Consider the following 16,363-nt stretch of genomic DNA (forward strand, 5'->3'; position numbering starts at 1 on the left):
AAAGACTACAACAAAAATTGCAGTTAAAAGGAGCTTTGCTTCTCTTCAGCCAGGAGTTGTGCAATAATGTTGGAGTGTGAGTACACACAACGTGTCAGGTTGAATTACCCCACATAGATTAGGACACTGAGCAGTGCTGGTACTGTCACTACCAGAGAAAATGAGTAGATGAGGTACTGAATGCTCAGATTTTTCTTGGTGCTGACAAGACAAGGAGAAATTGGTGCAAACTGAAATACAGGAAATGCAACTGAAACAGTAAAAGAAGCTGTGAGTGTAGTCAGACACTGAAACAGGTTCCCCAGAGAAGGTGTGGATTCTCCATCTCTGGAAATACCTGACTGGACACAGTCCTCGGTAACCTGCTGTAGCTGACCCTGCTCTTGATGATTTAAGTCAATTCCCACCTCAGTCATTCTGATTTATTCTGGTCTAGGATCCCATCTGCTGCTTTTCTGTAGTTTTCTCTGTCTCTGGCAGGGTGTACTGTGTGTGCTAGTGAATGTAAGTGTCATGTTTGAATGAGTAGCTTTGTTCTCGCCTGAATTCACAACACCAAATGTAGACACTTAAATGAGGTACCTAATCACTTCAGACTCCTCTTGTGGTTGCTGAAGAAACATAGCCACCTCCAGAGGGAAAGTAATTCATCTAGGATCTGAACTCAGCTTTAAATGTGTTTATCTTTCTCAATGACTACATAGGCACCCTCCCTAACCTAATACCTGAAGTAATATTTGAATCCAACATTTTTTGGCACAGAGAAAAGAAATGGGCTCTCTCTACATGATTCATTCCTTTCAAATAATTTTGGGTTTTTGCCTTGTAGTTGAGAAAAAGGGGATGATGAAGAGGCTGCTCTGAATATCAGGAAAGGTGCAAGATTCTGCTGCTCCTTCAAGACAGGACTGGAAAAACATGAATTAAAACAGCCAGCACCCTCCTTTTCTGGGGTGGTAATTTTGTAATAGATCAGATGGATGCAGCTATAACAACTAAAGACATTATCACTCCCCAGTTCCTTATCAACATCCTCAACTTTTTTGCCCCTGGTGCTTACCCAGAGTGGGGGATCCTTCAAGCTGTCTGCATCAGCCTTAGTGCTATGTCAGCCAGTTGCACTGAAGTTGACAGTGAACCATGAGGAGCAGTCACAGTCTCCCTTACATTACACTACTGTGGAGCAGTAGCCTTGGGAAAGGAGGCTTAGCCTTCAGCAGATATGCAGTAACAAGTGATAAGAAATTATAATTGCCACAGGTAGATTCTGCGATCTTGTCTATATCAACTATTCCATGTAACTAAGTGAGTTATTTCTCTACTGAATTTCACCTACTGAACTGCTCCCCAGGCTTGGGAGTTAGGACAGATTGCGAATATTTTGTCATTTCCATGATTCGTATTGCTCTAAAAGAACTCAGACTGGGAGTATTCTGTGACTCTGGGGTGAAAAAAGGGTTCTCCAGTGTTCATGGCAGACAGCTGTATGGATTTCATAAACACTATTGACAGAGAAACCCACTGAGATTCTGCAGGCCAACAGCCATCCAGGTGTGTTAGACCATACTCATCTCCTAAGAAAGGACGGTCATTACAAATATTCATCTGAAACTTCTGCCTATTAGCAATTATTTTGTTTCTATGTTAAGCAAATTGGGTTTTTTCTATCCCATTTCTCACCTTAGGGAAAGCTATTCTGCAAGTAAAATTGGTATCTTAATCAGAAATGTGTTCCATAACACTATATGGTTGTGGTTTTTTTTCTTTTTTTCCCTTATAATTCCCCCAGAGTCTGTTTGTTACAGCACCTATAACAATGTCTGTGTTAGGCCATCTTGTAGCAAGGTGTTGTACTCACATCTGTATTGCTGCTAGATTTGCCAGTACTGGGAAGGGTAACTTTGCTCATTCTGTAGAGTCGTCATCATTAAGTTGATAGTGATACATTGGTCTTCTCCACAGAGGAAGAAATAATTATAAATTCAAACCAAGACATTTCATTTTTATTAGCCATTTGCACGCTGCACATAGTGTTATGCAATTGCTATTTGCTCAGCTCTTTCCAGCTTCAGTCTGTGGCAATACTCAGTTGAAGGCTATTAGTTCAGCACTCCAAACTACTTGTCTGAAGCACAGCAGGGATTTCAGCACTCCCAGTAAGGTAACCACAGGTTAGTGAGCTAGGAGACCTCCTTGAATTGGATGAAGTATTTTGTGTGCTAGTGAGTTTACACCCAAATTGTCATAAACCACCACATTTTTTTATTTACTTTTCTCTGCAGTTAAGCAACAGATCCCATGAGGAGCAGAAGGGCACAGAAGTTGCTATGTAAGACATGCCAGACTGCTGTGACTATGTTCTGGTAATAGCTTAAAGAGCTGTTTACGTATCTGTCAAACGTACAAAACTACTGTATAAACCCTCTGGAAAGTGGATTCCACTAAAAACTTTTGGAATTCTAGCAACTGTGCTAGTGCAGCTCCTTCTCAGAATTGTGGACTAGCATGTTATTCTACGAAATGTGATCTTCTGCTCAGTTCTAGGCACATATATATATGGAATCAATCAGAAAAGGCACTGTGAACACTGGCCCTATAATAAAAAAAGGGCTCTGCCATTTTTTTGCACGTGTTGGCAGTTAGAGAGGTTGGGTCTTCTTGCTTATGGGTTTCTAGGCACATAAGAAGTTCAGTCTAGATCTTTCTCATGAGCTTAAGTTTGCATAGTTCGTGCTAGTTGTTCTTGAATAATCTGAATGTGTTTTGAGATCCTCTTCTCTGGTCTTGCTAGTTCACTGCGGTATACAGACTCAACCTCTCGTGTTGGTGACTGCTGGAGAAGGGCCTTGGGACTTCAGAAACTTTAAATACTGCTGTCACATGGAATGTTAGAACTGATAAATATTTCTTTATATGTGTGTGCCTATGGCTATGATGTTAACTGTATTTATTTTGTTTTTCTCTTAGGAAACAGTCCTTGTAAAGTGTAGCCGTCCAGGTCATGCATCAATAAACAAGACTTTCCAGTTTGAGAGGTGGGTAGTCCTGTGTGGCAGTCTGGATTGCTGCATGATTTGTATAGTGAAGGCTACTTTTATAGTAGGCATTGGTGAGCAGGTAATGTTCTTTTTTTATTCATTTATGTGGTATTCACGTTCTTCCCAGGACAGAATCACGTACTTAAAAATATAGATGACACACTCAGTCTTCCTGCTCAGTGAATACTACTGATATGTTAAGTTTCAAACCTGTGTAGAGACCTGGACTGACGACTTGTAAGACTCGATGTTCAGCCATGCTAATTTTAATTTAGAGTTAAAATGGCCTGAACATAGACAACACAGGAGAGTAGTGGCATGTAAATCAGTGCTCCCCAGAGGAAAGGCTGCAGCAGGACCACTTTCCTTAGCTCAAGTCCAGAGATTTTGACTGCAACAGGTGTGATAGTGTTTTAATTAGTGTTTGTGCCTTACGAGACACCAGAGAGTGAATCTGCAAGACAGAGAACTGTAGAGTCAAACTGAAAGGTGCCTTGTGTTCTTTCAGAAGTGAGCTGACCTGGACCTCTGAAAACAAGAGTTAAATTAATACAAATGAGATCTCTGTAAACTAAGAAATACAAAAATTTTGCCCCACGCCTTTTTTCTAAAGCAAACCTTGCATCTGTACATTGGAGTGACTCAAACAGTATGCTCTCTACCTTGAACTATACTTCAAAACCCTCTGGACAGAGAACAAGGGGACAACTGCATGCTTCCTTGCTTGAAAGCAAAACTTGATTTAAAGTCAGATGTGTCCAAAGCGAATTATTTGTTCTGGTTTAAACTTAAGGTCTGAGCCTGTTCATCCTGAATTGCTGTAGGTTTGTTAAAAATTGCCAGTCATTCATCTTTTCCTTGAGGTGTCCTTCTAAGATGCTGTCTTTTTCTACTCATGAAGACTGAGGACTGCTGTTATGTAGGCCACCAAACTGAAAATTCCTGAGACAGCGAAAATCTTTAGTTAGCTTTACTGACCCCGGAGGTTTTAGGACTCCCTTGGTACAAGGCATATGAGATCAGTCAAGGTTCACAACCCGCTCACATATCTGCTAGGCTGTTCAAAGTAATTCCTTTCACCCTCCAGCTATACCTAACATAGCCATACCAGCTGAAGTAAATGCAGAATAATGCTGGAATTCAACTCTGTAGAGCAACAAAGTTAGTGGTATTGACACAGGACTCCAGAGGTTCTATGACTCTGGACATGTGGTGCAGATCCTGATAATCAGGAAAAGGGTTAAAAAAATGTAAATCCCCCAAAGAATGCAGTTCTTGAGAATGTTTTTTCAGTGTCCCAGCACAGCTCTGTTTTATAAACAGAAGAGCATATGTTTCTTATGAACTAAAAAATGTTTATTTTTTTAGCAAACTTTTATGGAACTAATAAATGTCAAAATATTTTATTTCGGCTCAGGAAGAAAATTCCAGCTTTCAGCATGTTATGCTTTTATAATTTTATTGGCAAATCAGTTAGCAAAATAAAAAAAAAAGAAACTCAGAATTTTCAAGGTGAAATTAACATTAATCACTGCACAGGGACAAGTCTGTCATCATTCTGGTAAAAATACACAGGCTTATAGAAAGAGATTCTCTGGATTTGCTGCATCTCTCATGGTTGTCCATGCTTCACCCAGTGCTCTGATTAAAGCCAACTTCACACTACTTTGTTTGGGTACTGGTAGCATTTGAACAACAGCAACTAATTAGTGAGAGTAAAACTCCTTCAGGAAGTTGAGTAAACATTTGGAGTGGTTACTGTAACATGGAGCCCAGTGCCTTTTCTCTGAACAGCTACCAGAACCTGAAGCGACAGAGTTAGCTGTGGCAATACTACTTCACAGTGCAAGCAGACTACTAACAAAAGTTGAGTCTAGCCTTGGTTGTTGTCAGTAGGAATCGGCTTGCCTTATTAGACACCAAGACCCATTAGCAGCAAGCAAAGACAGTATGAATTTTCTCATCTCTGAAATACTTTTAAAGTCATTGCTTTGTTTTTTAGTGTCGTAGCTCAGATATTTTGATGCGTTAAGAAAAAAACATAATTTCAACACATATTGAGTTAGAAGCCTAGTTGTTTAAGAAGGAGAACTTGGTGCTAATGAATATTTCATCAACTGCAGATGATAAATGAAGCAGATAAAAGTGTTTGGAAGTGCTTTTTCTCTCATATTGACCTTGCGGATTTGATGTGCAAAGTTTCCTGAAGCCTATGTGTGAATGCATGCAAAGCAGGGATGGAGCATTGCTGTTCAGTGTCAGTGTCCTTCTAGAACAAACTGTGCCACATCTCTGTATAGTTGTTGGTTTATCATTGTAGTATGACAGCACATCAGTGGAATGGCAAGACAAGCAGTATTTGTCCATCAAGCCAGACAAGTGCTCCTTTTCTGATTAAAGAGAGTACATTTTCATGCAACTTACAATTAGGCTGTGGAACACGTTGCCACAGGATGTTACTCAAAGCCAAGAATTCAGCAAGATGCAAAAATACTAATTCCAATAATACTTTTTGAAACAGATACTCAAGTTATATTTCAGTTTACAGCTTTTAAGGGTTATGATAAGACACAGAGATGGATTATTGTGTCTCCAGCTGCCGTGGTGTTTCTTGCTTCTTCCTCTGGCTGTTGTCAGGAACAAAATGCTGAACTAAATAAGTTGTCTCTCATTGAGTGTCTGTTCATCAGTGGCTCCTATGTGCATTTGTATTTATGGAGACCATGAATACAAAATGTACATTTCTGCAGGCTATAGACTGCAGTGGCCAGATCCTGGTCAAATACCACAGAGGCTTGAGCAAATGCTAAACAGCACACTATGTCGTAATTCAGTTAAACTTGTAGTATCATATACAAGCTGTAGGATACTGCTAAGTGAAGTGTAGTAGTATACTGTATACACAGGGAACTAACTATGCTTTGTAATGTTTACTGCTATGAAAATTCCTGTTTCTAATTAGAGTAATTTTGCTATAAGCTGTAAAGAACACACACCACCCAGTGGGAAACAGAGCTAAAAAAAAAATCACAACAGAAAGGTAGCAGGAAAGGAAGCTTTTTTCAAAGATAAACACTCACATCTCAAATACCTAAGTGTGGCTAATGACATTAATGTTTTAGATTCTGTTCATCTTGTATAAACAGTACATGCTGCAGGCTGTTATCTTGGGGAGGATACATTTTTGGTGTGCTAGAGAAGAAATGAATGAATTAGGATGTCCATGTTTTACGGCCAGATTTGCCTCCCTTTGGTGATTTCCTATTTTCAGGTCTTGATTTTATGTTGTACAAAATTAATAGTTGAAAGGGTTGGAGGAAAAATTTATTTGAAGAGCCTTGTGTTAACTTTTTTTTTTTTTTTTTGCCTTGAGTTTGAAAAATGCATTCAGTTGTTCTAGACATCATTGTTTTGACCCAAGGATTGTACTGTCATTGCTCTTTTCTAAAAGGTGAAGTAACACATTTGATTTAATTGTCCTTAATTCTATTTTGCAATTAGTCTGAAACCCACATCACAATATAAAATAAAGTCTTCCTTTTAGTAAGAAGTGTTTATTTCAGAGTAGATAGTTCAGTAGGGGTGGGGATGGAAATACCTTAGGCTGATGCTGCCCACAAAGACAATGTGATCCTCATGGACCTTCTGATTTCTGCTCTGCCTCTGACTCTTTTGAGACAAGTCCCAAGGCAAGTTTGCAGCCTCTGTACCTCTTTTTTTTTCCTAATCCTTATGCACATCTAAAGAGAAGCACAAACTGACCATTCCTTAGTGTGACACAAAGGAGACACAAGAAGCAGGGATATTTTGCTGTCTGGTAGGTGAGAGAAAATCACAGGGATCCAGCACAGCCAGAGAGGCAGGCAGAAGGATTAGGTTGAGCTCAGAGAGCCACAAGGGTATACCTGCATGTCATTCCCTCCAGCATAGACAACAGCCACACTCAAAAAGTGAGCAAGAATCTTGGGAGTTCCAATTATCAGTCCCTGACATGGAAATGTCAGCAGGTCACAAGTTTAATGTCACTAGCCTCTATTTTCTGTAGTTTTATTCTTGTATTGTGACAACATATTTATATTTTTTCTTCAGTTAATCATTGCACTTTACTCCTCAGAGTGTACAATGATTCAGAGTCTCAAGAGACAGTATTTGAGGATCTGGCCCCTTTGCTAACATCTCTCCTGGATGGGTAAGTTAAAAGGTGGGAGTAAGAAAGCTAAAGGGCAATAATTACTGAGTTCCATCAATGAAAAAAAAAAATGACTGCATAGTGGTGGTCCTGTTAAATCTGGGGACTTCACAGTTGTATTTTCCTGTTTTATTTCTACTCAACATGAAGTTAATGTTGTTTCCTGATATACACAGTGAAAAAACTGTTTACAAAATTTAGCAGAGCAGACAAATTTAGGAGAAAAAGTTGGTTTTTTTCTGGTCTCTTTCTGGCAAACTTAAGCATTGGTTCTAATGAAGGATACTATATATTTTTTTAATGTTTTGGTAGATTGTGTTTTATAACTGTTTTTCATTTGTAGACACAGTACAATACATCTGTTCCAAGAGTGTATTCATATATGAAAAGCCTGCCAGGACCACTCTATTATGTTTTTGTGTACAGCACATGCCACAGGAGATGATATGATCAAGTTGAACCAGAACTGAGGAACCTCAGTTCTAACAGTCCTTCAGACACTGGAGTTAACACAGAATTCTGAGTTGAATACAAAACTGATCAAAACTGGTCAGTAACAACCACTAACAAATATGTGTAATTACTTCTAGCCACTGAAGTTCATGAAATGTGATTCTCCATTTATACTAGAGGCAACTTTAGCTATTGTTACAATCCTTGAGGCTTGAATTGAGGTTCATACCATACCAAACTCGCTTTCTGTTCCTTTCTCACCCCTACTCCAATTCCAGTAATTTATAGATGGTTGTTGTAGAGCTGTCATGGACCTTTCCCTCCCTTCCCATTCACAATGGCATAGCTGAACAGTGGCAATCCCTGTTCCTGGCAGTCTGCACTGAAGTTTCCAAGTCTTATTTTCTTAAAAGCAGCCTAGAGGAGGCATATCAGGATATTGTGGATATTGGGAAATCCCAGACATCCCTTATCACGGGTCTGCAAGGGCTTCCTGGTGCACGAGAAGTCCTGTATGGCCAAAACGGCATTATTCTAGCTTACCAAGGATGGGTAACCAGTTTCCATAGCTGAGCAACCTAGGGACCACCAGGTTCAAGGAGTTTGAAGAAGTCCTTATAACCACTGTTTTATCTCTTTGCTTTTCCTTTTGCAATCAACTCAGTATGTTGCCCATGTATCTTCAGACATAACTGATCTGTACCTTGATCTGCTGTACTTCCCACTTTCTAATTTCCACATTGAGACAATTCTGTCCTAAAAACTGGGATTTTTATATTCAGTTAGGAAATGTTCTGTTAGTGAAAACAAAAGAGTTGTCTTGTTCTTCCAGATCGTTTAAACAGAAGCAGATTTTCAGGGAAGACAAAGCTGTGCACACAAGCCATGTTTTCTCAGCAGCCTTCCCATTGTAAATGGGAAACAGACATACTTAGTCTGAACCTTGAACCTTTTCGCTGCTCTTGATTGTTTTAGTCTGGGCTCCAAAGTTGCCTGTAACAACTTTTAGCTGAAGTAGAAAGGAATGTTCCGCTCCTTTATTTTTTTTTCTTTATTTTTCTTTCTTAATGAATTGTTTCATTTTTCAGTATAAATATACAGAAGAAAAGATTGTCCCATATGCAAAACAGACAAGACAGGCAGGCTTCAAGGTTTACAGTTAGCTGTACAGGGCCAGCAAGGGAGTAAGATAACATTTCTCTTCTTTAGAGCATTGAACAATCAAACCCGTTTTTTTTATTTTAAAGAATACATTTCTTCTTTGATTTCCTTTAACAGTGTTCTCTCCTAGTGATACGTGCTGTACTGAACAACCACGCTCTTTTCAGGAGAGAAATACAATGAAAATACTTGCATTCTACTGTGACAATAAGAACTTTTCAAAACAAGAATATTAACTAACAAAGTAGAGTGGAGAAGGAGAAATGTAAGGGCACATAGGTTAATCCTAGGCCAAAATTTTCAGATTGCTATATTTGTTACCAACGAGGTAATCTAGGTCAATATAAACTTGTCTGCTGCTTGTCTTCATGTTGAATCACCCAACAGTTTCATTCCTTCATGTGCCTACTTAGATAGAATAGTGCTGAGCTCATTTGGGCTAACTGAAATACTGGTTTTGCTTTGGCAGAGACATTGTCACTGACTGTTACTTAATCTCTGTCTTCAATGTTACAAGCACCTATCTAACTTAGCTTCTATTCATACCTTCTGTATCCTGTCAGAACTATTCTGTCCATGATGCTTACTTTCCAACAAGTATCAATTAAGGAAAATGTGAATAGTTGGACTATATGAAAGTTTGAGAGACTTCTAAAATGACTTCCATCCTGTTTTTCCTAGGGAAAACTACTACTTGCAAACTTCTGGCTCACCTTTTGGCTCCAAAGATCTCTCTAATTTTTAAGCAGGGCTGGAAGTCTCATTCATCTACAGACTAGTGTGGCAGTGTCAGTTAGGGGTGGAATTGTGAAAACTGCTCATTGTTAGCCTAGCTGAAAACTACCCTAATTAGTGGGACCTTTTCCACTCTCATAAATGCAAAGTAGAATTGTGTCAGCAGTGAATGCTCTGAGAGATCCATTGTTTCAGATTTACAGCCCTAATTTCTAGCACATTTCATTTTGCTGCAGTGCTCTTTGTTTTCATCAAATCTATCACTAGGCTTATATTTTATGCTCTGCATCCTGAAATGCAGAGGGTCCTTACTATAGGTTCACTGCAACCTTGAATTCGCATCCCCAGAAGGGGTGCCCAGGTATTTGCTGTGTTGCTTATTATCCTGCATTTCTTTCTAGCATGAGAAAGCTTTCTAAATAATCCTCCAAAAATAATTGCTTCTAGGCATGTTTAATATGCAAAAAAAAATTGCTTCAAATACATTTCTCTGCAGTGGCTATGTCAGTATTTCAGGACTTAAAACTACACATTTAAAACAATACGATAGGGGGAGTTGACTGAAATTTGCTGGTATATTATTTAAAAAACATTTTGATATGGTTTAAAGCATCAGATAATCAAATGGCAGCTATTCAGGTCTGCCCACAAAGGAGGTAGCTTAGGCAGTGACATTTTACTCCCTGGCAGACCAGGAGCAAGCCCATTCTTGCAACTGTCTAGTAGAGCAGAAATGTCAGCATACTACAAAGCACTCCTCCTGTATGGAGATTCTGCTAATGTTTTGTCTCTGAAAAAACAAGATAGTCCAAGGAAGGGGCAGTCCTGTCAGCATAACTGCATGTCTTCCAAGAGTTTTTGCCGGCAGAGTTCTGTGGTCAACACCAAGGTGCTGGCAGGTGCTGCAGAGCAGACACAGCTGCGTAGGGACTAACCTTCAGCTGCACAGGACAGTATTGGTCCTCCATACAAAGTAGTACTGTGGCTGGATACCTTTGTATCTGCCCACTTGTTTTACTTATGATGTTGACTTTGAGCTGACTGTTAGAAACACACTTTCTGAGGAGGATTTGTACATCTCAGTTCAGATCCCTATGGCAGACATCTACATCGGAGCTCACAGTTGTGGACTTTTAAATTATTATTTTTAATGCAGGGAAGCAGGCATTTTGAGAGTTCTTGTTCATTAGATGTGTTTTACATGTCTAGTTCAGAAGATGATGTGATGTGTTTCATGGGTGCTTGGATCTGTGCAGTACATTTTCACCTTCCACAGAGCAGTTCCTGCCACTTTTACTCCAGAGTAGTCTTTGTGTGCATTTTTATATTGAACTAATGCATTTGGTTTAAAATTTGTGCCCCTTATTAGGGCTGTCTTATCTTTTCCAGTGACTGAGGGCTATGACTTATGAGACTGCCTGAAAAAGACTCAGAGAGCTGAGGAGTTTACTGTTCCCAGCTGTTAAGATATCAGAGCTGTGGTTTGCAGCCTACTCCTGTAAGACAAATCAAACCCAGCAATGGTTTACTTTAAAATGCTCTACTGTAAACTGCAGTGGTTCAGGAGCTGATTAACAAGCAGCTCAGTAGTGCATGAACTGGAAGTTGGGCAGACAGGATGTCTAACATCATCAGTCATTCCAAGCTAAGCATCCCTTCAACTCTGCTTAAGAAATAAAATCTTTTTAAGTAATATTTTGTGCAGTACTTTTAATTTCTGTCAGATTCTGAGATCTTCAGAAAGAAATCTGCAGGGGCAGTGTATTTATATTTTGTTTCAGTTTTCATTTCCCAAAATGTTTGCAGTTTGACTTGCCACCTAACAAACTGATTTGGTAATGAGTTTGTTAATTAATAAATTAAGGTCCTCTTAATTTTCAGGTACAATGTATGTATCATGGCTTATGGACAAACTGGAAGTGGGAAGACATACACAATGTTGGGACCACAGTTAGAGGAAAACTTTGCATTCTCCACAGCAAATGAATCAGAACTTGGAATCATTCCTCGCGCTACCCAAGAAGTGTTCAGGTAACAACTAAGTAAAGGCTTGTATCAGTGGCAGTCACATTAAACTTTAAACTGTAGAAAGGTGAGATAATGTTTGTAATACGTTTATCATGACACATTTCAGCTTCACAATGGTTAATATTTATAGCTTCCCTGATTGCCATTCAGTATTTGAGCTTTGATGTTGATTTCTAGTATCCTGTGTAGCCTGATTTTCTAAAAAATATTATGCAATCATGCTGTGTGTTAATCTGTCTTTCAGACTCCTAATTAGCATTTAAGCATGAATCAACCATAGTTGTAGGAGTCCTAAAGGTAATGCAGTTCCTACAAGTTAGATTTAAGTTGGGCATCAGGAAGAAATTCTTCACCCTGAAGGTAGTAAGGCACTGGAATAGGTTGCCCAGGGAGGTCGTGGAAGCCTCCTCCCTGAAGGTGTTCAAGGCCAAGTTGGATGAGGCTTTGTGCTGCCTGGTCTAGTGTGAGGTGTCCCTGCTCATGGCTGGGAGGTTGGAACCTGATGATCTTTAAGGTCCCTTGCAACCTTAACCATTCTGTGATTCTATGATTAAATTTTGTGAGAATTGACAATTGGAATAGATGAAAAGGATCCAGATTAGAACCCAGTCCCCATGAAGCACGATAGTAGAATTTTTAAACATGATCTGTTCTTGCTTTGAGAATTCTTAGATTTATTTTTTTTTTAATTTAACCTAATGCATGATTTGAACTGATGCACTGCTATGTTATTATAGAAGAGGTTTTTCCAGCTAAGCCTATTTCTTTTAGAGAAGGACATAAACTAAACCAAAGATCCAGATTTTACCAAAATAACTGTAGCTAACTATAAATCCTCTCCTGAGTAGAAAAGTCCTTAAGTTATCAATTTTCTGAGGCTGTGGACAGATAACTGCTTACAGATCTAGCCTGGGCAGTTTATCATCTCTGCCTGTTCATGGCTTGCAGTCTTCCAGAGTTCTTCGGTTCTGAATGCAGCAACATCCAACAGAGGAATCGTATTAAAAAATCTTGAGGAAGGGAAGTTGGTGGAGAAAATAAATTTAAGCTGGCACAGCTGTTTGGAAAATTAAGCTTTATTTACTGCTTCACGTATAATTTAACAATATATTGTTTCGTCAGGTGAACATTAACATGTTTTTGATGGCTGTAGATATATAGTAAGAACTGTTATCAGATTGTCATTAGATTACAATTAAATAATAGATCTTTATTTAGAGAGTCTTCACTTAGGGTTTGACTTCAACATTTTTTGGCTTTTTTGATCTTTTTTTTTTTTTTGTCATTTTTATTCTCCAGGCTTATTTCAGAAAAGCCACCAGGAAGTTACTGGGTTGAGGTATCTGTTGTACAAGTGTATAATAATGACATCTTTGATCTTCTGGCCGAAGACAGTTGTGGAAAAGTATTTGGTGTCAAACGTGATGTTGTCACAACCAGAGAAGGAGAGAGTGATGTTCCTTTGCTTACACATCAGTGAGTACACAATTTTTACTCCTTATCATCTGATTATGACCTGGTGTCAGTGCAATGTATAGCTGTCACAAAGTTGTATTACAGGCACCAGTTATTGCTTCTACTGAAGGACGGTGAGTCCTTACCATGTGCAAAAGAACAGTTCTCACTGTTTCCATTAGCTCAGGCTATTAGACTGCACTTGGCTGCAAATGCCAAAATACTTTCAGAAAGGACAATTAATTTGGGTTATACTCCTGTGTTAAGCACCTTCCACTTCAGTTGCCTGAAGACAACTGTATATTTTATTGTTGCTGGATCTAGGGCATCTTGTCAGCTGCATAAAAAGGAGGAGTAACCTGGTCACAAAGCCCTTTCCCTTCAGTCTTACCAAATTATAACATTTACAGATTATAACAGAAATGAATGTACTTCCTGTAGATTTTCAAGCATCTGTAAAATGTTAGCTTTCCTCACATACACTGGAGTTAAAAAAAATATTTTAGCAAGAATAAGATTTTAAATGATTTCTTAATATAAATACCTATCTTATACTGCTTAATATTCTGTTTTTATAACTGGAGGCATTAAAGTGGGCATTGATATGCTGACATTTGAACCCATAGTTCTCGAATATCCAGGTTCTTCAAACTATCAGCTAAGAAGTAGCTACGCTTCTACCTACTCAGTTTTAAGAGGTATACCTTTCCAGTGCCAGTGTGTGGTAAATTTGATTCTTGTTTATACATCTTGACAGTGTAAGGAGAAGTGTCAGGTATTTAAGGCTACAGCTATTTTAATGTCTTATGCATTTTAGTGCCTTCTACTAAGCCTTACAAAGGCTTGTTCTAGTACACATAGGAGTTATTATTGGTGTTATATGTGTGTAGTATACAAAGCAAATGTATAATACTTTCTTGTTATATATAAACCATTTACCTTGGCTACCTAGATGGTAACAATCACAGGTTCATAACAATTCATCCATCTATTTCATATGTTTCATTTTAATAATGGCTCTGTTGTTTATGCTAGTATTATTATGACAAGCAGTCCTACTGGCACCAGAGAGCTGATGCTATGCAGTGGAATTAAGCTACTGGACATCTCCCAGCATGTGAACAGATTCTAGAAGGGAACATTTCTGCTTGTGCATTACATAGAGGTCTAGAAACTTAGAAAAAAGTTTACTCCATGAGCAAATAATGTTTGTGAAAAGAAACATCTTGCCCTGTTGAAATGTTTAAGCACAGTATTATAGTGTTTTATGTTTCTGGGGAACACATGATGTTTTTCTTCACTTCTCTATAATAATGCCTGTTATGGTCTAATCCCTATTTTTCCAGGAGGAATTAACAGTCAGATATGAAAAGCATCCTTCACCTCCTTCCTGCTCCCTGCCAATTAAAATAAAACACAACCTCAGTGGAAATAATTGAAGGCAGTATTTTTCTCTTGTGGGACTTAGTCACATAAGCAGACTAAGTAGTTATTTGTTTATGTGGGTTTATGCTATTGCCAGAAAGCCCTGATAAAAATACAAGAATGTACTGAGGGGTTGAGCAAACATACTCTTATTCTACCTAGTTATACACATTTATTGACTTGTATTTTCTAGCCACTGAACTAATCATAGAAAGGTGGGACCCCAGAGAAATTGTAAAATGGCTTTCTTCACTGTGGGGGCTATAGGATTTTCCTTGTAATAATAATTTCCATGTAATAATAATCACTGCAATTTTCTAGGAATTATTAACATTTGTATCTGGGGTACACCTGTCCTTCAGTCTTGAGGTTGAATAGGATTTCCAGGTAAATTCTGCATCCTTGATTACTGTGTTCATGCTCAATAGGAGCATGGAATTCAAAATGACTGAAGCTTGAAGTGATGAATCCTTTTGCCCTTTGTCTCTTATGCTGACTGGTGCGTTCCTTTCAGTCTCTGTTCTTGGATTTCCCCACCTGTGACTCTACTCCAACTTTTAGCATCTGGTTAAGGTTCTGTTGCAAAGGGCATAAAAACTCCTTCAGAAGAGTAATGGATGGGTAATGGATGCAAACTGGAGCATAGGAGGTTCAATGTGAATATCAGAAAAAACGTTTTTACTGTGAGAGTGACAGAGCACTGGAACAGGCTGCCCAGAGAGGTTGTGGAGTCTCCTTCTCTGGAGACATTCAAAACCCGCCTGGACACGTTCCTGTGTGATGTGCTCTAGGTGACCCTGCTCTGGCAGGGGGGGTTGGACTAGATGATCTTTCGAGGTCCCTTCCAACCCCTAGGATTCTGTGATTCTATGAAGAGGCTGGGAGTGGAGCCTCACCTGTGTGTGGTGAATCTTTTTTGAAGGACCTAATATTTTTTCTTTGACTAGAGAATAAAGGAACCATATGACTTAGAAAATTATATGGGTGAATACAGTGTAGGTATGATGGGAATTGAATTTTTCCTGCTTCATCAGAATCTCCCATTTTTAATTTCAGTAAGCAATCTACTGGCCTGGTTTCATTCCTGTAAAATGCCTATTCCCCTTCAAAAGGGATCTTTGCATAGTAGGTGGGTGACCCATCTTTTTTTCCTAGACTTAAAGGATGAGAGGGGTGACACATAGCTGGACTTGTGCCATAGAGACTATACTAGAAGCTGCAATAAGGTTTCATTTGTCATTGTAATTAATAAAATGGTCGCTCTGTTTATTTCTATAAATTTCAATTTATGGTAAAGGAACCTGGCTTCTTGAACTAAGCACCTTTTAAAAACTACTTACCTCAGTTAATTGATAAATACTCAATTCTAATGCTAATATAAATAAGAATATGGATTTGTATATCAATTACAATGCAAGTGGCAAAAAATGTCCAATTTATATACAGGTTATATTAATAATTACACAGAAAGGTTAATAAGAAAAAGCAAGCCCAAACAAAGGAAGGGAATAATTAAGTGAGGCCACCCAGCTGCCCAAAATCTAAAGTAAACAGCTGGTGCTTTGAATAAAAACATATCCTCATTTGTGATAATATTTCATCTAGAATATATCGGCCTGCTGGGTCTCACTGGCTTCTCCATATATCCATTAAATTACAGTAGTCTCTTTCCTGCTCACATGTACATCTCACTGAATCACAAAACCTCAGCCCCTTCTTCTTTTATGGCTTGGTTGATTTTGGAGAACTTTCAGCATCAGATTTTTAACCAAACCACAACAGGGCTTGTCTTTGTAGAATCTAGTCCTGGAATGTGTGGTACATAAAGCATGATAAAGCCCTAGAGATCATACTAAAAATGCTTTCTGTCAGTCCTGCT

The 16,363-nt window shown here is 38.7% G+C and overlaps 1 protein-coding gene across 1 annotated transcript in view; it reads left to right on the forward strand.

The window, feature by feature from the left end:
- The window catches only part of KIF25 (kinesin family member 25), a 42,762-nt gene that overhangs the window by 17,603 nt on the left and 8,796 nt on the right, over positions 1-16,363 (forward strand). Inside the window, exons 8-11 of the mRNA XM_010005382.1 lie at positions 2,968-3,035; positions 7,153-7,227; positions 11,458-11,607; positions 12,904-13,080. Of these exons, the coding sequence (XP_010003684.1) occupies positions 2,968-3,035; positions 7,153-7,227; positions 11,458-11,607; positions 12,904-13,080 (470 nt within the window). The remainder of the gene's footprint in view (positions 1-2,967; positions 3,036-7,152; positions 7,228-11,457; positions 11,608-12,903; positions 13,081-16,363) is intronic.

This window comes from Chaetura pelagica, unplaced genomic scaffold (genome assembly GCF_000747805.2).
Source record: "Chaetura pelagica isolate M959 unplaced genomic scaffold, ChaPel_1.0 scaffold551, whole genome shotgun sequence".
NCBI lineage: Eukaryota > Metazoa > Chordata > Aves > Apodiformes > Apodidae > Chaetura > Chaetura pelagica.